The sequence below is a fragment of the Magallana gigas genome, chromosome 9, assembly GCF_963853765.1.
Source record: "Magallana gigas chromosome 9, xbMagGiga1.1, whole genome shotgun sequence".
Classification (NCBI taxonomy): Eukaryota; Metazoa; Mollusca; class Bivalvia; order Ostreida; family Ostreidae; genus Magallana; species Magallana gigas.
Window position 1 is genome coordinate 5,273,798 of NC_088861.1, and position 20,376 is coordinate 5,294,173.

The window sequence follows — 20,376 nt, forward strand, 5'->3', positions numbered from 1 at the left end:
TAACGACAAAGGTAAATTACATCACTAGAAGATTAATAATGCATAATTATAACAGTCAAAACACTTACACAGTGGAATTCAAGGCTTACAAAAAACTGTAGTTATCGAGCGTTTAGAAATATCAATATGGCGTAGTACTCCATCCAAAGACAAACAAGTCGTACAGAAAATCTTTCGTACAAAATACATGTAGTAATCAAAATAAGATATGCACCAGACATAACAGAAATAAAAGTTAACATCGTACACAAGATAAGCACACAAGATATTTATAATTTTATATTAATGAAATGGTTTGTTAGCTTGCTTCTTATATCCCAAAATAGAATCGGCGAGTTGTTGTTATGACATTTTCATTATTTAATTTTTTTTTAAGATTCCGTTCCGTTCCGTTAAATAATAATATCCACACGGGTAATGGTATTTTGCGGAACGGAATCATAAGAAAACTATTCAAAAGTATGGTAACAACATTTGTTATATAATTATTCATTTCAATGTATAACAAAGAAGCTATTTATGTTAGCTTTTCAAAAACAAAGTTAAGAAAGTCAGCCAGCGGAATATTATTTTAGGTCAAACGTGAATACACAATCTATTTAAATATGGGTTATGTAGTTTTCAGAACAATGATAATAGGCAAGTGTATTTTTAGTTTGTACGCTTATTTTTATGACTGTATGCATATGTGCGGAGAGAAGCTTATATTATAGCAAAGTACTTACATTGTACGATTGCAAATCTACTTATTACTTAAAATTGTAATTTGCAAGATTGCTCTCTGATTTTCATGGTCCTGTCGCAAACTACTACCAATGCATTTTCTCTCCAATCTCACTATGATTCCGAAGACTCCGGCCCGTGAATGCAGACGATAGTTATGGGCAGTCTTTCAAAACAAGGATATCCAGTTTGACCTAGAATCTTCGAGTTTCTCTAACAAGGACTGTCTAATTCCTTCCCAGAATTCCAATTTACGGAAGCGCAATTGAAGTTTAATCCCAACTTAATAAGTCAGCCCACTCATAAGGCTATCAAGTATTCATTTTTAAAAATAATAATATCCCTGCAAATGGATTTGATATAAACTTCTACCTGATGTAAACATTGTCTCTCGCTAGCTTAATTAACCAACTAGCTAATTCTTCCTAAAAAAAAAATCAAATAATTTATTATATAATGAATCAATGTTGCCTTTTTAAAGATATGTTTCACATTTTAAAAATTTTGAAAAATTCAGTTCCGTTCCGTTAAATACCAATATCCACACGGGTAATGGTATTTTGCGGAACGGAACGGAATCAGAGGAAACTTATTCAGAAGTACATGTAAGGTAAGTACTGAATATTTAACTTTTTCCTTGCGAATGTGCATTGTATATTTTAGAATTCTTCTTAATATGGGATATACATTGTGTTTTATTAGCTTGATTAACAAACTTGTAAGATCAACCGTGTAAATAACATATACTGGATTATAAATTAAATTAAAATTGACGTTGTACATAACACAAGCACACAAATGCCGGAATGATATGCATTTACGCAAAATGTTTGAATTGATGAAATAATTTGTTGGTTTGCGTCATTTATCCAAAAAGAACATAGAATAACAAACGGCGAGTAGTTGTTATGATATATTTTATATTTGAAATTTTTAAAAGATTCCGTTCCGTTCCATTAAATACCAATATCCACACGGGTAATGGTATTTTGCGGAACGGAACGGAATAAAAAAAGAAAATTATTTACAAGTATGGTAACAACATTTGTTATATATGATCATTCATTCAAATTTATTTCAAATAAGACTATCAAGTATTGTTATGGATATTATCCCTGCACTGCGAATGAGCTTGGTATGATATGAATTCTACTTGATATAAGCATTGTGTTTTGCTAGCTTAGTTATTAAACTAGTTAGTTCTGCCGTGACAATGATATAAAATTGATAAAACAATGAAATAAGAGTTGTTTTTGTATACAACACACGCACACAAACGCTGAAATTAATCAGCACATACACAAGATGACTGAATTGATTTGAAAGCTTGCCTCATTCATCTCTAAAGAATCTGATAAAAAATTCAAGGAACGGCGAGAAGTTGTTATGATATTTTCCTTTATTTAAAAAGTTTGACAGATTGCGTTCCGTTCCGTTAAATACCAATATCCACACGGGTATTGGTATTTTGCGGAACGGAACGGAATCAGAAGAAATCTGTTCAGAAGAAAAATTACTTAAGTAATTTTCATCGAGGTTACACACACAGATTATTTGAGTTTGGTTTAAACCTCAACTTTATATTTACAGTGTCAATCAAACATCTTAAAACAACTAGTGACTTTAGGTTTTCTCGGGAAAGAAGCGTGTAATGACTTAAAGAGCAATGAGTAGCATATTTTATGTAATACACAGTTCATTAAAACATCAAAATTTGAAAAACAACTTTCCATTTACGATAAGTTAAATTGAAATAATGACGTTTAAGAAAAAATCTGTTTCCCCATTTGGGGCCTCTTAACTGGTTCCGTTCCGTTCCGCAAAGTACCAATAGCCAAAAAAAAAAACAACAATTATTATTGGTTTCTCCAATTTTTTTTGGACATTATTAAATATTCTGTGTACAAAACTGCGGGGTTTTTTTATTTATAGAAACCCGTCCATTTTGATTTCTTTTCATCAATGTTTACAAGAACGCAAAAAACAGATCAGTTTAAACTAACTGTTAATGTATTGTATTGTGTCAATTGAATAAATACATTGTAAATCAGAACAATTGTAAAAAAGAAAAAAATATTAAGAAATATATTGCCGAGTTCGATTTTAAATTATTACACTCTATGTTACCACGTACTATATATGTCAGTAAATGAAATAAGAATATTATTATATACCGTACTTTCCGACGATAAGTAGAAAATACAAAACGTGATTTTTATCTACAATGTGTGTTATCCGTTTGTTGTGATATGATAACAAATTATAGGTTTTTGTGAAAATGCCATTTATTACTTCAACGATATAAAATGAGCAGTGGTAAATACAGTCAATAATAATAATATAAATAAACATACATTTACTAATGTACAGAGCCCACCAAAGATGTGGGACTTCATGCCCCTTATCAAAATACTGATTTTTTAATTACATTCTTTTTTCTAATAAACAATGTGTAAAAGTGGAAGTTTCTTTTTCTTCCGCACAATCTTTGCGCCCTCTACACTCAAGTCTGAAAATGAGCTCTTTAATCAATTCACATAACACTAAATCTTCTACCGCTACGATTGCACATAAAAAGAAAGATAACCCTAACAAAATATACAGATCCACAGTTTGCCAAAAACTATTTTATTTCATAAACAATGTTTTTGACTGCATACTTGTCGAATATATTAGGGTTTTTATAAATAATGAACACATATTCCCTAGAAAAATTTTGTTAAAAGGATTTTTAGTTTCTTGAGTTTCATAAAAGCACCTCCAAACTGAACATATATAAAAGTTCGTTACTTTCCTGTTTTTGTTAGTTGTATATGATATGAAACTAACAAATACAAGATAGTAATATTGTATCTGAATATCTGTGGGAATTACAAGCCGAAAAAATATATGTTAGATTTATTTGAATTACAAGTTGCTGTCCTTTAAAAAAGGACTACAATACGTGGACCATTCGCATGTGTTTCCAACGAAAACGTGAAAGCCTTAAGATTATGAGAGATTCCACCGACTCTAGCCCTCTGCTTTTAACCTCTTAATTTGTACGTTGTATTACGTATACATGTATGTATAACCCTGACTTTTTATCTCAGAACTTAAAGGGTTTATACTTCTAAAAACTATTATGATCTATCTATGAATTAAGTTTGCATGTATATTATCAGGCATTCGGTGAATTCTACTATTTGCGCACACATTACGATTCGCACTACTTTGTTTACTATGCAGTGACAGCTTGGTGTAAATTAAAAATTTCATATTTTGATGCATTTTTCTTTTGTACAGCGACATAATTATTCAATCATACTTAAATGCTTAAAAAATTTAATCGGGAAGTTCTCTAGCCTCGCCTACTATAAAAGTAAAGTTACATGTGTATTCGGAAAACAACAAAACATTGCAAATTATGTTATTTGATGCATGTTGTAGTTTCGGCATAACATTAACTTATTTCATAACACTGATAGTTCATATCACATGCCAATCATTTCTTTAAAAGGAATACTTTGTTTCTGTACTGTTTACCTGACAACTTTACAATTACAGCGCCTTTGAACTTATGTGTGCATATGGCACGGAATCCCGATCCCGATTCAGATAAAGGTGTGCTAGCCTGGTTCCCTGAGCTACCCATTACGCACAGGAACCAGGCTAGCTCATGCGCAGGCTGCATTTCATTTAGTTTTGATTGACTTGCATATTGATAAGTGGTTAGATTACAAACGTATGTATATTTTACATATTGTGACATTATAAGATGTACAATGTTTGATATTTTACCCAAGCACCTTTGAGGAAGACAACTTTTTGGACAAATTAGGCCCGTAAAGGAAAGTTGCTCAACTTTCTACCAATACAAGCAATTAACTTGCTGCAATGATTTTACAATGTAAGATGCAGTACACACACAAGCAATTAAAACTTGCCAATCATCTTTCGTCGTATTTCTTAGTGACTATAAATGATTTAAGTAAAGAAAACTGTTCTATGTTGAATTAATTCAAGAATCTTGTATGGAGATGTTGTTTCCCACAACCTACAAAAATGCTGCTTAACATCACGTGTAGAAAAATCATATCAAAAGATTTTTACATCCAGATTAAAGAGACAGTACAGCTAAAAACAGCATGTGTGTTTAATATCAGAATTACCCATAGTATCGTTAGGAAGCAAGATATAACAGTGATTGTGACAGTTGAAGTACATAAAAATTCCTTTAACATACATAGTTAATGTAATTATGAGCTTCCAGAATTCTAAGGGTCGTACATGTACAAACCGGATTATTCCTATATCGTTTATTTGTACCACGTGAATTTTTCTTGATAGTAATTGACACGTGCTGAAAACTACAAGATATTCGCCCGACTACAGTCATCATGGAATATTGTGTAAAAGGGACTCTCTAAACGGAACACATCATCACTTCTCCGATAATTTATAAATGGTTTACCAATAAATATGTCAAATAACCTCTCAAGGGGCCCCACTTTCAAAATGAATTTAAGTTGAGGCAACACATGTGATACAAACGCAAAATACATGATTACAAAATAATAATTCTGGTTATTTTAAAAACGTTGAACAATTATTACCCGAGAGAAGTAGAAAAGACATATTTCTATCAACAAACATGTCCAGGAGAATCTTCACGAGCCCTGCATGTGTTTTGTTTATAGTAAATACGCATGCGTAAGAGTATAGAAGGCGGGAACCCAGTAAAACGTTGCGATTGATATATCTATATGGTATAAATAATTATTAATTTGAATGAAATTATTAGAGTGATTTTATGAAGAAATTTATAATTTTATGAAAGCTTATACATTTTTGAGTAATACAGAATTATCGAACCCGATCGGAAATTTTTTTCAAGTTGGTTTTAAGTCGGGCTCTGCTGAGCAGAGTTCTGGCTGTAGGCAGGCAAATCACCAATGTTACTATAAATAGCACATATTCAAAAGTAAACAAAAAACCAAACAGCGTCAAAGTAAAAGCTTTCGCGATACGTTTTGTCAAAAGTGTTGGTATTTTGTTTCTTTTTTTTTTAATTTCGAGAAATTGTCTATCTTTTTTAGTTTTCTTATTAATAACGTGTTTTAAAAACAAGACTATGCATTTTGGACACATACAATGCGCATGAATTTCCATGAATTACCCTGCTGCGCGCTGCCATTGCAATAAGGAATTGTATTGATACATTAAAGATGTTATACTGTCATACTGTACAGTTCCAGTACAGTTCAAAAATAAAATCACAAACGTTGTTTGTAAAATTCCCCATTAAGTATCTCAAATTAGAGTTTAATTTACACTAGTTTTCATCCACATTTAATTGGCATGTGAAGGTAAAAAGTTTATTCCTCCTCATGTTCTCGATGATTGCTCATCTTTTGTTTATTAGGTTGTTCTCCTCCAGAAGTTTCCTTCTTTTCTTACCTTTATCTATTGTTGAATTCTTTCTGCATAAAATTTTACGGAATTTTACACACAACACCAAGAACTGATGGAATAAGTACATAATACCAATTCTGGGAAATCCAGTTCTGGTGATTACCCCTGCAATTGATGAGAAAATTGAAAAAAGAAGTGCAATACAAATATTGAAAATAAGGATGTGTCTTCTGTATGAATATTTATTTACCCTTCATTGTTAGGTGGAACTTCTTTTGGTATGTTTGTTCCAGTAGTATTTACTCTTTTTTCAATTAATTTGAGGCATCTTTTAGGATCACCTACATAAAAATAGACATCGCAATTATTAAGATTTTTTAAACAGTATTATATCTAAATTTCATCATCTCTATTTCTTCCTCTCCATCTATCACTTTATTTCTGTGTCTTAATCTGAGGATTTCTACAGCATTCCAAATTTTTACACTTACAGAATGAGATGTCTGAAGAGTTGTAGTATCTCTGTGAGGTATGGGGTGTGTTGCAGGTGGTAGTCATGTCCATTTGGATTCGCTTGCCTTTTCTATCATACTCAGGACAATAATCTGCATTAACAATATTTGAATTATCCGATTGTTCTAATCGTGTGAATATCTACAAATTTTTACAACAGTATAGTAGACATTAGCATCCCAAAACAACAAAATTCATTACTGACAAATGTAGCTAATTATGCACTTAAGTTTCATGGAGGTGTGAAGGTACATGTAGCTAACATTGCAGAAAAAATCATTTTTCTGCAATGCTAGCTTCAATGTAGCAACAAAGCCCTATGAAACACCTAAGAAAAGCAATTTATTGTTCATGTTTACATCTATCTCTGAATCATGATCTGAATTATTCATAATAACCATAAGGAAGTTATTTAAAATACATGTACTAAACTATGATAATGTCGACAAAGTTTTACACTCGTTACACAGAAGGAATAGCTGATTATCCATATACGCTTGTGTGTGTGCATTCTTTCGTTAATATAAAGAATGGAAAGTTCATTTTTTAAAGTCGTGAGGATGGGGTAATAAGTTGGGACAAGGGGAACCCTTCTATACTTTTTTCTTTTTGTATTGCAAAAGGGTTTCCTTGTTTGTTTGTGTGTTTAAATGATAATTATGATATCTCCTCAATTGCAGATAGCACTGTGTGGGCTTTGTAGCCTCGAACACACAGATGGGAATCAGTATTTTGCTCTTTTCTTCAGAGAACTTATTCGTCAAATTTGGGTAGTTTATCCTTCAAGATAATTTTATCTATATTGTGTGATTATATATTTGCATTATCCAACGGGATAAACTTGTGTATATAACATTTTTTCAATTAGTTGGATAAAACAATTCAAAATTACTCATTTATATATAGATGTTCTATTTATCTCGTACGATTTGATTTCTATTACAAAGCTTTTGAGACTGTTCTTTACAAGACATGAATTGATATTTTTTTTATCCATTTTAGATGATGTGTTATGCGGTTATTTTGACCTTGTGCAATATAATTTAGTACGTCGTTTCGGAGATTAATATAACTGTTTTAATGTAAAGTTTAACTAAAATAGACCTTCTTTGAAATCTTTTTTATCTCTAAATATTTTTATCGTAGAGCTTAATCACTTATATCGAAATACTGAAGACTTATTTGTTTTCCTTCATTTTTGTAATTTTGACAAAATTCACTTTAAATCAATAGTTGGTTGTAGAAATATGATGTCGATTACACTGAAAAATCTTCAAAAACTAAGTCACTGAGGCGTTGAAGCAAGAGGCTGGGTCTTTTTTTAAATTAAAGAGCAACAAAACATTAAAAAAGAACAAGGGTGCAAAGATTTTCAAAGACTATTTCAAAGGTGAGATTTTGAAGAGATCGATTTAAATTGGACGAGATGCAAACCACTTTAATGAATGAATTTTTTTAAAAAAACCATCGCTTCTTGTAAAATAATTGTCTCTTTTGATAGTCCTCGGAAAATCAAAACACTTAGGTTTGTTACTGAAACATATCGGGTTGATCAGTCTCACAGACGGCGAGGCGAATGAGACTAATCAACCCGATATATTTCTGTAATAAGGTTTGTTATTGATTGGCTACAGAAATATATCGGTTTGATCAGTCTCATGGACGGCGAGTCTATGAGACTTATCAACCCGATATATTTGCCTCGCCGTCCAAGCGACTAATCAACCCGATATATTTCTGTAGTTAGTCAGTAACAAACCTAATAAGTAATAATATATACTCAGTAACTTAATCAAAATTATAGATCTAATTACCAAATAGTCGCTTGGGGATAGCACATATTGCAATAAAGTTTGTTTTTAGAGAATCTCGCATGCAGTGATATTCGTAAAGTCCTTCAAAATCCCCACATACTTCGGAGCATTTTCTTGGAATCATTTTTTGATCAAGTTCACTGGCTACATGACAACTTGATACAATGTTCTCAGTTTCTGCACATACGTGACCCGGCTCTTTTGTCATCTGTAAAAAAAAAAGCATATACCTTCACATTTCACAATTACATTAATCATAAATTAGACTAAAATATAGGTGGCCGATTGGATTGTCTCCAAGTAAACAAATGTTTCGTTAACCACCGGAAAGGACCAGTGGATAAAATACATATCGTTTTTTAGACAAACATGGCATCTATTTCGACAAATATGATATGTTTGTTCAAGCAAAATTAGGTATGTGATTGAACAAATGATGTATTTACTCGGATAAAACAATTATATTGAGTGAGAAAAAAGACGTACCCGACAGTGTGCAAGATTTATCAAAAGCTAGTTGTAAGTATACACGTGTAGCTAAATGTAACATATACAAACAACGTCTTGAACAATGTCTTTGGTTTTTGAACATAAAAAATCAAGGTCTTCAGTACCCACTCTACACTCTTATTACTGAGCCTTGTGGTGTACCTACCTTGTTTACTTAAACTAACTTACCTTTGATCCAATTCTCATTTTAAGCAAATGCATATATGACAAAGTAAGATCGAGATCAGGCATGGGGCAATCGTAATCGAGTAATCGTAATCGAGTATAATGATTACTTTTTTTCAAGTAATCGAAGAGATTTTCGATTAATTGTTATTAAGTCGATTACAGCTCAAATGTTCAGTGTAATTTTAATTACTTTTTCGATTATTTAGGTGCAAGGTTAAGATTTCGCCCGGTTTCGTAAAATTCCAGAAAAAAATCTTTTATATAATTTATAAGACTGATCTTTCTATATTGCACATAATTTGACATTTGATTTGGTATGAACAGTAGAAATTATGATTATTATCTAATCTAGATTGAAGCATAAAGTCTCAAATTTTCATACCATTCATAATGAAAATACCCTTTAAACTATACAAGAGGCCCATGTGGCCACATCGCTCACCTGAGCAAAATTGGCTTGATATGGGCGTTCAAAGGATGTTGTGCCATATGGCCCCTCGATAGAATAACAAAAAATTAATACTGTAAAGTATCCAAATTTTACACTTATTGTTATATACACTTAATCTTTGACTTAATACCTTTATGAAATGCCATTTGTACCGCAAGAAGATCTTATGCAAGATGATATTCAACTAAATTTTTTGTAGGGGTACACTGTAAACTTCCAATTCCCTTTATTTTAGTTCTGCCCCCCCCCCCCCCCAACTTTATAAAGTGATCAAAATATATGAGCATATAGGTACATTTTCTTCTTCAACTACTTACTCTTTATTGTATTTTATTGTAAAAATTCCTATATGTGAAAGAGGAACTTGCTCAAATCAAAAACATTAAAAAAAATTAATCGGTCTTTACCATCAATAAACGATTGATGTTCAACTGACGTGAACTCATGTGACGTTTTATAAACTTACTAACTTGATCGATGAATACACTCGATTGAAAAATGTTGTCACGTGATATGTTAAAGAGCTATTATAATCGATGTATTGACAGGCATATCACTCTATTTTACTAAGGCCAACCCATTATTTTCATCTTTATTCAAGAACAACAAATGGCAACAAACCAAGATGATTTTCCGCTGAAATATTTTCTTAAGATTAGCGATAATGCATTTATCCCCGTAAAAGTAATGTGTCAGCACTATTGAAACTGTTTTAAAGACGCGGTTTTTATTAACTCGTGTCTGAAAAACTATAGTTTCAAAATTGGTGTAGATTCCATATAATTCATCGAATAAGAAGGGAGCCTCAGAGAGTAGTTACAGCATACCATCCCATTAGCAAAACATTTTTAATGATCAACCAAAATTTATATTCATCTTACCATAAGGGTCCTTTGAGCCAAATTGGGTTGAAATCGGCCGGGTGGTTTTAGAGAAGAAGTTCAAAATGTGAAAATTTACAGACGGACGGACGGACAGACGGACAAAATGTGATCAGAAAAGCTTACTTGAGCTTTAAGCTCAGGTGAGCTAAAAACCGAAATAATCGATTATTATTGGATTACATGTTACATTAAGTGATCGATTACAGGACAAAATGAGAGCAATCGATTAATAATCGATCACACGAAATTCCGCTATGTAATCGGTTATTAATTTATTACATTTTTTCGCAATCGTGGTCAAGCCTGATCGAGACTTATTTAAACTTTATGGATACCATCCCTGCCTTTGAATGAATAATGATGATTATGAAATCGGATTAATTTTAAGAATATTTTACTTTAAAAAATCTTATTGATTTTCGAGAAATAACATTTTATCCATAAGGACCTTTTCCTCCTTTCTTATGTTATTGTATTGGAGTATTGAATATATCTTGTCTGACCAAATAGTTTTACATATGGTATATTTCCAAGTGCGCATGTTTATTGGTTTTTATTACCTAATCAAAGGGATTTTGTTGTTTTATTACAAATTAAATATTTGCGTCTATTTTGAACTGCCGGTCAATAGACTGCGATCTATTGGACCGCCAGTCAATAGACTGTGATCTATCAGACTGCCGGTCAATAGACTGCGATCTATTGGACCGCCGGTCAATAGACTGTGATCTATTGGACCGGCAACGTATATCAGAACGCGTGTATGTTATAATGTTACATCCTTTCTCATGGAATGTATATTCCTTTACATAGACGCTGTTTTTAGTACTTGGTGAAACCAAATTCAATGTTATCAAAATGGAGTATCAATTAATCAACAGTTTTAAAGCCCCATATAACGTCAAAAACTATTTAAAATCTACTGGGTTGAAGACTCTTCCTTCTTTGTGTAAACTAATATTAAGTTGAGATGTTGTAATGCATGCAACAAGTTTGGTGCATGTAAAAGATGAAAAAAAATCTTAGTTTATTGCATAATGGCACGAAAACCATCTGCAATATGCAAATTGTAAACCAAGAAAACTAAAAAAGAAATTAGGCAATAAAACAATTATTTAATGCTTGAACAGTCAATAGACCAGAATTTTTTCCCTTGGTGCAGGGAACAGCTCAGTATGATCTATTGCCCTTAGCCGTTGCCTCGGGCAATAGATCATACTGAGCTGTTCCCTGCACCTCGGGAAAAATATTCTGGTCTATTAACTGCTCAAGTATCAAATAACTGTATACTGTTTAACAGTAAAGTGTTCTTCCAAAATGGAATATTTCTTAGAGAAAAAATGTCATCTACTTAACTCGATTAACATTCAATATATAAACATTTGTTCCAGGCACGTAGCATCGTTTTTGAAAGTGGGGGGCCAGACTCATCAAAAAAATCTTAACAAGCAAAAAAAAAAAGGAGGGGGAGGTTACTTTCCAAAATTCTGAAAATTCTAATCCGTTGGGGGGGGGGGGGGGGGGGGGTAGTACACCTTTAACTTCAATAATTTCAATGATTATTTCCTTATTGTCAATTTAAATTTTTACATGGTCCCATAAAAGGGGGGGGCAGGTCCCCCCCTGCCCCCCCCCCCCCCCCCCCGATGTTACGTGCCTGTGTTCGATTCAATTTGCTCCCACTCTTGAATAACGTATATAAGTGAAGTATTTTGATCACAGCCCCGGTTTGTTTTGAATCGACCAATTAATCATTCGTTCAATCAATCATTCCCTCGTAGAAACAATTAAGTTACATTATTTTACATTTTTTTAATTTCTACAATTTAAGGTTGTATATACCATATTGTGACGTACAGTACTGATCAGACGCGACCTAACAGAAAGTAAACCCCAAACTAAACCCTGGGTTTACTCCGGGTTTACTAGAGTGAACCAAGATTAAATCCAGATTGGACACAGATAGTAAATCCCGATCAGAGGTACTTCCCTGAAAGCAGACGCTACATGTGTATTCGGAATATACAAGGGGTGGGAATTACAGGCAGTAAGATGGTAAGATAAAGGACGGTTCTGCTTCTCAATTCAGTTTGTACAGTTGACCCCAAAAGCAATTCCCGAGGAAACTCAAAGTAAATCAAGAGTAAACCCCAAGAAAAACCCCTTTTGGACCCAAATTTTCATAAGGTACACCGAGAGTAATCCCCAAGTAAACCCGGGGTTTAGTTGGGGTTTACTCTGGTGTTTTGTTGGGTGTGATCGGTACTGTATTTCTTATTGAAATAAACAATAAAAACAATAGTAATTTTATAAATTGTTTCTTTCCCAAAAATATTACCTAAAATTGTAGCGCAATGGGTTTTAGTGTTAACTAGCGTTAACTTATTCGTGCGTTCGAATCCCGATATGTCTTTTATAGCTTTTACCTTTTCACAAATTTAAAAAAAAACATGTTTTTGGTTAGAAATGTAAAATTTGAAATTTCTAAATTGGTGAAAACATTTTGATTATAATGTACTTTCATCCACATGTATATTAACAGGTGTCCCATACCACCTTAAGGATATCTTTTGATATGAACTTTGCTTACCATTGATGCACTATACCATGGTGCTATGAAACACATTATCTTGAGTAGTAGGTTGATGTCCATAACTTCCCTGGGTATGTCGCTCGCCCTTGTTTTTGTTTGTTTATTGTTTGTTGGTTTGTTGGTTTGTTGGTTTTTTGGGGTTTTTTGGTTGGTTTTTTTTTTGGTTTTTTTTTTTTTTGAAGATCGAATAAATTGTTCGTCAGAAGAGTTTTTGAGAATTTCTTGATTTTTTTATAATTCACAATAAAAAAGGGATTTTTTTAGGAATAAAATCACCGACGTTTGGTCTCTTCATTTTCTTGACGTCTGGTATTGCTAGAATCACTTCAGAAAAATGTGTAAAATATCAACAACTCTTTTTGAAAGGTTAGAATTCCAGTATCAACCACAATATTCCTGACCGGGTTTTTATCCTAGTGTGGTCAATGTAGGCTGTACATCCGTTCACGCCAAGTAGTGATTTAAAATCAGTTTTAAAAAATATTAACATTTATTAACTATCTGTGATTAGTTTAAAAAAATTTTTAAGTCACTTACTAGCTTGTTCATCACATTGCTTTCGATGCAAATTAATTGACATTGTTGTCAAAGTTTCGTACAACTTCATTTGACCGTTAAATCTTAAAACATATGATAGATGTCAGTAAGCAACTTTGTTGATGTTATGAAAAATCAGTGATCTGTAGATTTAATGGCGGTAAGCAAATGTGACTGTAGTAGCCGATTTCCAACTTGACACTGTGATCATTCTTGATAGAATTCTTCTTTTCTTCAGCTATTGAAGCCTAAAAGAGTTCAATAAGCATACATTATTTACGAATACATTGAACAACAATCCAAAACAATGCTTTTTAAGGTATAGATACAAATGTAGCAAGAATATATACAAGAGGTCCAAAGGCAGACCGCTTTTCTAAGTAATAGTCTTTTCATGTATATGTCATTGTAGCATATGACTCGGCGATGATTTTTATATAAACTCTTCAATTAATTTATGTGAAGTTTCAAATTTGCAAGCATTCGATAAATACAGGTAATTCAATTTTCAGTAGTGCAATTAATTTTTATATCAAATATGTCGACATATAAAACATATATGAAACATAACTATGTTGACATGCAAGAAAATGCAATCATACAAGAATACTAAAACATTCAAAAATCTCAAATATCATCTACATGCTTGATGCTACTTATATAAGAGTTAACATGCAACTTGTTCTTTTTGACATACGAGATAAGTATGTTGGCATGCAATTTATTTATATTGGCATCCTTTTTATTCATGTTGACTTGCAAATTAATTATGTTGACATGCAAGAAAAATATTTTGGCATGCAAATTATTTATGTCAACAATAAACTTATTTATGTTTACAAACAACAAACGTATGTTGATATGCGATATAAATATGTTTACGTTCAACTTATTATTGTCAACAAGATATTGTCAACATACTGATATCGAATTTCAATATAACACCGTTGCATGTCGTTATAAAATGTCGGATGTCCACATTAATTAGTTGCACGTTACAATGTAACATATTCATCTTGCATATCAACTTAACTTAGTTGGTGCACTTCAGCATTATGAAGTTGCATATCAACATAATTAAGTTGCATGTCAACATAATTAAGTTGCATGTCAGATTAAATAAGTTACATGTCAAAATATTTATCTCTCAGGTCAGCACTAATGAATAGCATATATCATGTTGGTGGTCACATGTGGGCGATATTTGATTCTTTATTTAGGTTTTAAATAATTTTTATGTGATTGCAATTGTCTTGCCTATCAATATAGTTATGTTGCATGTCAACATAATTATCTCACATGTCGACATATTTGGTAGAAGTATGCCACCATAGAGAAGAACTCGTAAGTTTCTCAAAGTTGATTTTAATCCATTTTTTTATACAATAAATACGTTAAATTCAACATAATTATGTTGCATTTTCACATTTTTAAATAAGCTGCAAGTTGACAATAAATATCTCGCGTTGCGTGTCGAAATATATCTTGAATGAAAAAAAATTGCATGTCATAAAAAACGCGCAAGTCGACATAAATGTATCGTACGTTGTCATTAATATTGAAACGCATCTTGCATGTTAAAAAAATAATATGTTGGCAATACTTTATATTTGTTTATAGATATTTTACAAATTTGTATGTGATTAATTTTCGAATTTTTTGAATATCAATATAATTATGTTGTCATGATTATCCTACATTCGATATAATTATCTTGCATGTTGACATAATGTATACAGAAATATGCCATTACTTTCATAAGCTGCATGTTGATAAAAATATGCTACATTTTAACATAATTATTTCGAACATTGACATCAAGTAGTTACATGCCAACATAATATTTTAACTCGCATATCAAAATACATATACATAAATAAGTTGAATACCGATAAAAAAAAAGTTGCATTTTGGCATGTTAGAAGTCACATGTCAAACGGATTCTTAAGGAGCAACTTTATAAGTATATTTTAATAAGATTGAAATAAGTCAATTTGAAAACAGGCTCTATTAATATATTGTCAATGATAACTTGCGTGTCGATATCATTATCTTGTATGTTGACATACTTTTTTTGCATACTCACATACTTTTCTTGCATGATGACATACACTGAACTAAGCTTTTAATAGACATAAAAGTTTAGCGTAATGTTTTTACAGACCCTTGTCCAATCAGATCATTTTTAGAGGAAGTTAAGCCAATCAGCTCGTAACTTGAATAAGAGAGAGAGAGAAGAAAAAGAGAAAGTTAATGGAGTAAATTATAGGTGATGCAGATGAACAAATCATCATAAGTAATAAATTAAGGTCTGTATTACAGGTATATTCTAAAATAAGATTGATCAAAATTTATTTGAACGTCGACAGCAATTTCTTAATAACGGGAAAATGTAAACTAACCATGCAAAACATGGTTTTTACCCGAATTAATGCTACAATTTGTATTATAAGGGTACAATGTAAACGTCCCAAAAATGAAATAGCATTATGTGTGAAAATGTAGAAAATTTTGTGCGTACATGTACGTGAAATATTTAATACTTCGATGAAACAAAAATATTAAAAAGGGAATATATGTACATATGTTATGTGTGGGATACTCGAAGAAAACTCGAGAAACTGATAACTGTCCATATGCAAACACTTGTAACTGTTCTGCACTCGATGATCTGTTCTGGGTTCCCTGGGACATTTAAATTCTGTGTTAGCGATAATTTAAGCAGCCAATGGGCGCGGCCACCACACGGCCCTTTAGATTACTGATCACCTGTCTGTATATCGGCCATATCAGACAGGCATTGACAGTGAATAAGAGATTGTTTGGGGGTTTTTTTTTCTTCATGCATACTGTTTGCCTTCCCGGGGAGATTATAACGTAATATATACACAAAAATAACAAAAATTCAGAATAAGAAAGTACAAAAGAGATAAAGAGAGGGAAAAAAACGGATTTACATAAGCTAATTTCGTTGCGGTTTGTAGGTAGTTTCCATATTCAGGCAGGTGAACTTTTGGAGCAAAATTTTCTAAAGAACGTCAGGATCATTACACACGCGTCACTCTATATGTGTTTCGTGAGATTATTCAACTTCCTTTCTAACAATTCTTACTAGGAACTCTTCTTTGGAAAGCTTCTATAGTCCAACCAATTTTGTAGGTAATGATCAAATTGTAAATTTGTAGGATTGATATATAATGTCAAAAGAATTGCCCTTAACTTGTTTGATATTTCAAGTGAAAATGACATCAACAGGGTCAGAAAAATGTTATTGGCAGTGTATTACGGTCCAATCGACATAATATCCTATGGAAGAGTAATTTTAAAGAGTGATTCAAATATGTCTGATTTACATAGTTCAGGAAGATCGAACGAACGCATCGTTAATTATGTCATGATCTGATTCTTGCTAGTCATCATGTTTTCAAGTTGTATCTATATTATGTAGAGTGTCCATATTACCCGTAAAATCATTCGGTAAAAATGCTAAATATACAATGGGCGCAACTCAAGTTGCTCGCTAGATAGCGCCACATGCACCGCATCACCGAGCTTTCGTAATGAGACCTGCCAAGGGTTTATGGGGAGCGAAGTGGACCAAAAACCCTTGGCTAGCGAAGATGAATCCATAGAGAATTGACGGGAAATCTATGCGTTAATAAAGGTGGGACAGTGTCATTAAGAATAAGATATTCTGATCCAATGTCAGATAGTGCATAGTAAGATTTTTTACCCTTGCTGCATATACATCCGTGATCGTTGTTGACAGTTTGCACAATCGCAGTCACATCCTTAACCGATGTCTCTACTAGCAAAATGACTATGTTTAATTCTAGAAAAATCCGGCATACTTTATTTAGAATATTATTATTTGTATTTCAAAGTTTCTCAAGGGCAGTTTCTGAAAAAATCGGTACAGTGAATCTTGGATGCTCTCTCTCTCTCTCTCTCTCTCTCTCTCTCTCTCTCTCTCTCTCTCTCTCTCTCTCTCAATGTCTCATCGCTGCATACTACGATCTGATTGGACAAGAGTCAGTCAAACCATTAAGTTGAAACTTTTCTGTAGTGCTAATTAAAAGTCTAAAGTAGTTCACGATAATATATCTTATGTGAGGGTACGGGTATAAATTTCACTCACCTAGGCTAGGAATCTATTTCAGAAACATTTTTAAGGCAAAACCGAACAATTCAAAAATTATAAAAAGGTCCTTAAATAAATTAATGCATCGCGTGAACAAAAACATACATTTAATCGCATAGGCGTCGGAACCGGGGGGGGGGGCTAGGGGGGGCTTAGCCCCCCCCCCCCCCACTTTTTTTGCAAAGTTATACCTAACCATTAGAAACATAGCATGATAGAGGGTTCAGCCCCCCCCCACTTTTTTCGCAGGAAAGATTATCGTTCCTAATTTACCTTGAAAGATTGAGAAGTTAGAGTCAGAAGCATACCCCCCCCCCCCCCCCCCACGGATTAGGAATTTCATGATTTTGGAAAAAAAAAAATTGGTTAAGTAATTGTTTTTTTGGAAGTATAGCCCCCCCCCCCCCCCCCCCCCCGGATTAGGATTTCCATGATTTTGGGAATTACTTTTTTCTCAATATTTCTGAGGATTAGTATAGCCCCCCCACTTTCAATTTGCTTCCGACGCCTATGAATCGTGACTTGTTTACAAGTTCATTCACGAAATCATTAAGCATAACGTTTAAAGTTACTAAAATACTATTCCAACGGTTGTTAAAATATTGACGAGTTTAGCATATTGTATTATACCGAAGAAAACGTTATTGATCGACAATGCAGATTTTTTTGATGATAAACAATTTAAAGAGTTATTGGACTTTGCTTTTACGTAGAGATTCGGATTTTACCACTACCACAATGTCGTTGGTGGAAAGTTTCGATGACTGTTCACCATGGGTAGATAGCACAGAAATTGTTCACGGTTAGATAGAATTGCATGTTTATTAGAATAGAAAATATTCACAAATGATTATATCTTACTTGTGTCTTTTGCCGATCTGGCTTCTGATTCGGACTAGGCATAGGCTACCCGGAAGTGACCTGTATTTGTAGCAGTAAGTTTGTGTACTTTTACGTAAGGCAAATCTTCACAAGTATAATTTCTGTTTTTAAAAATCCAATTATATAATCAAGATGTAGAAAGGAATATTGTTTAACAAAGGTACATAACTGACTGTGCATGTATATCTACCTCTGTTAGCGTCGTCTCTGTTAAAGTGTCCTTGCATAGCCCAGCTTTCTGATACCTAAAACTCTAACACCATGGTTGTCCATTTTGATTTTATTTTCATTCTGTATACTGTAGAAGTCAACCACTAGAGTTGAAAGTCTCTAAAACAGTGTGCCAATAAACTGAAGGCTCGGTGGGTTTTACGATTTCCTTGCCTTATATGGTCATGAGTGTAGTATGCCCATATAAGGCAATGAGCTAGTACCGGAAATTACATACATGTATAGGGCCAGAATTTAGGACTATGTTTTGAGGTGATACTTTTGTACCCGAAATGTACTCTTCCTATATCTTTAAGGAGAAAGGGGTAACAAAAAGGGTACAGTTTAAAAGCATTGGGAAATGAAAGTAGCAAATTACCAAAGATACTTGTAGGTTACCAAGGTAAAGAGGGTACAGAGGGTACAATGGTAACATAATGACTGAATGCCATTCCATTTTTCAATCTTTATTTCCTCTTTCCAGTTTTTAATATTGATATTATCTGTTATGGATAATAAAACTTGATTTTAGTTTTAATTTCTAGGTGGGTCATTTCTCTTTATTTGATATGCATGTAAGTACTAGTTTTTGCAGGAAGTAAATTGTCTATAAAGTCATATTCTTACTTGTATAGTCTTAATGGGCTTAAAAACCACATGATTATTAAAATCAATCAATATTGTAGGTGCATTTTTTAAAATATGTACAAAATAGAAATATCTATTTCTTATGACATATATATTGCAGGTTTATTCACATCTTTTGGTAAAATAATTTTTAATGGTAATTCATATAAAAAATTTGCTTGACAATGTATTTAAAAATTACTGCTGATCTATATTGGCATTCCTTACCTGAGAGAGTTAAGTAAGATAATCCAAAGTAAATTCATAATTAAGATTATTTCCATGAGTTTTTTTGGATAAACTGTGAGTTACATTGTTTAAAAAAAAGGGGGGGATATCCAGAAAGAATATAAACATTTCACTAAGACAAGCTTTTTAACAAGTGACATATTTACATTTATTCTGCATGCTGGTGTTGTCAACCATATAGTCTTTGAAGTGTGTATCACAAAGAAAGGTGTGAAACTGTGAGTCCTTGCAAATAACATAGAATATACTATAGTTATACAGTATACATGTATATTTACCGGCCCAGCTTGGGTTTATTCCCACTTAGCCAAAACGCGGGTCCTTACTCGGCATTATTTTGGTTGAAGTACATGACTTGTGTAATGTGCTCAATATTATCAATATTTCATTTCAAATAATAAGCAAGTCCAAAAAATATATGTTAATTTATTTATTTTATCATATTTATTATCATACTGGGTCGTTGTCAATTTACAAGTTGTCATATTGTAAATTTTGTGTTAACATCCAAATTCCGGACCTTTGTCGGTCTTTTGCATTGCACATTTCAAAAAGGTTCTAAAGCAAAATTAATGCATTTCTGTTTTCAGTCATTTCGCGATGTTTTGTATTTTAGCGCAATATGATAAATTATTATACATGAGTATGTTTTATAATAAGTTTCATTTTCCAAGGGACAA

At 32.6% G+C, this 20,376-nt stretch overlaps 1 protein-coding gene and 1 long non-coding RNA gene across 2 annotated transcripts in view; one reads left to right on the plus strand and one right to left on the minus strand.

Annotated features, from left to right (window-relative positions):
* The window catches only part of LOC117692166 (uncharacterized), an 82,612-nt gene that overhangs the window by 41,198 nt on the left and 21,038 nt on the right, over nucleotides 1-20,376 (plus strand). The window lies entirely within an intron of this gene.
* On the minus strand, nucleotides 6,250-18,993 carry LOC136271622 (uncharacterized). The gene is made up of 5 exons (XM_066072003.1): nucleotides 18,801-18,993; nucleotides 13,048-13,835; nucleotides 8,445-8,652; nucleotides 6,609-6,722; nucleotides 6,250-6,458 (listed from the first exon to the last, which is right to left on the minus strand). Exons 2-5 carry the CDS (start codon nucleotides 13,108-13,110, stop codon nucleotides 6,364-6,366), a joined length of 480 nt encoding a protein of 159 aa, XP_065928075.1. The 5' UTR covers nucleotides 13,111-13,835; nucleotides 18,801-18,993; the 3' UTR covers nucleotides 6,250-6,363.

Bases quoted from the DNA above. Each gene is read 5' to 3' on its own strand.
- LOC136271622 (XM_066072003.1), bottom strand. From the start codon at position 13,110: ATGGACATCAACCTACTACTCAAGATAATGTGTTTCATAGCACCATGG. The intron at 6,723-8,444 runs GTAATTAGATCT...TTGTTAATGCAG, and splicing joins TATCCCCAAGCGACTATTTG to ATTATTGTCCTGAGTATGAT. The intron at 6,459-6,608 runs GTAAGTGTAAAA...ATTTTTATGTAG, and splicing joins CTCTTCAGACATCTCATTCT to GTGATCCTAAAAGATGCCTC.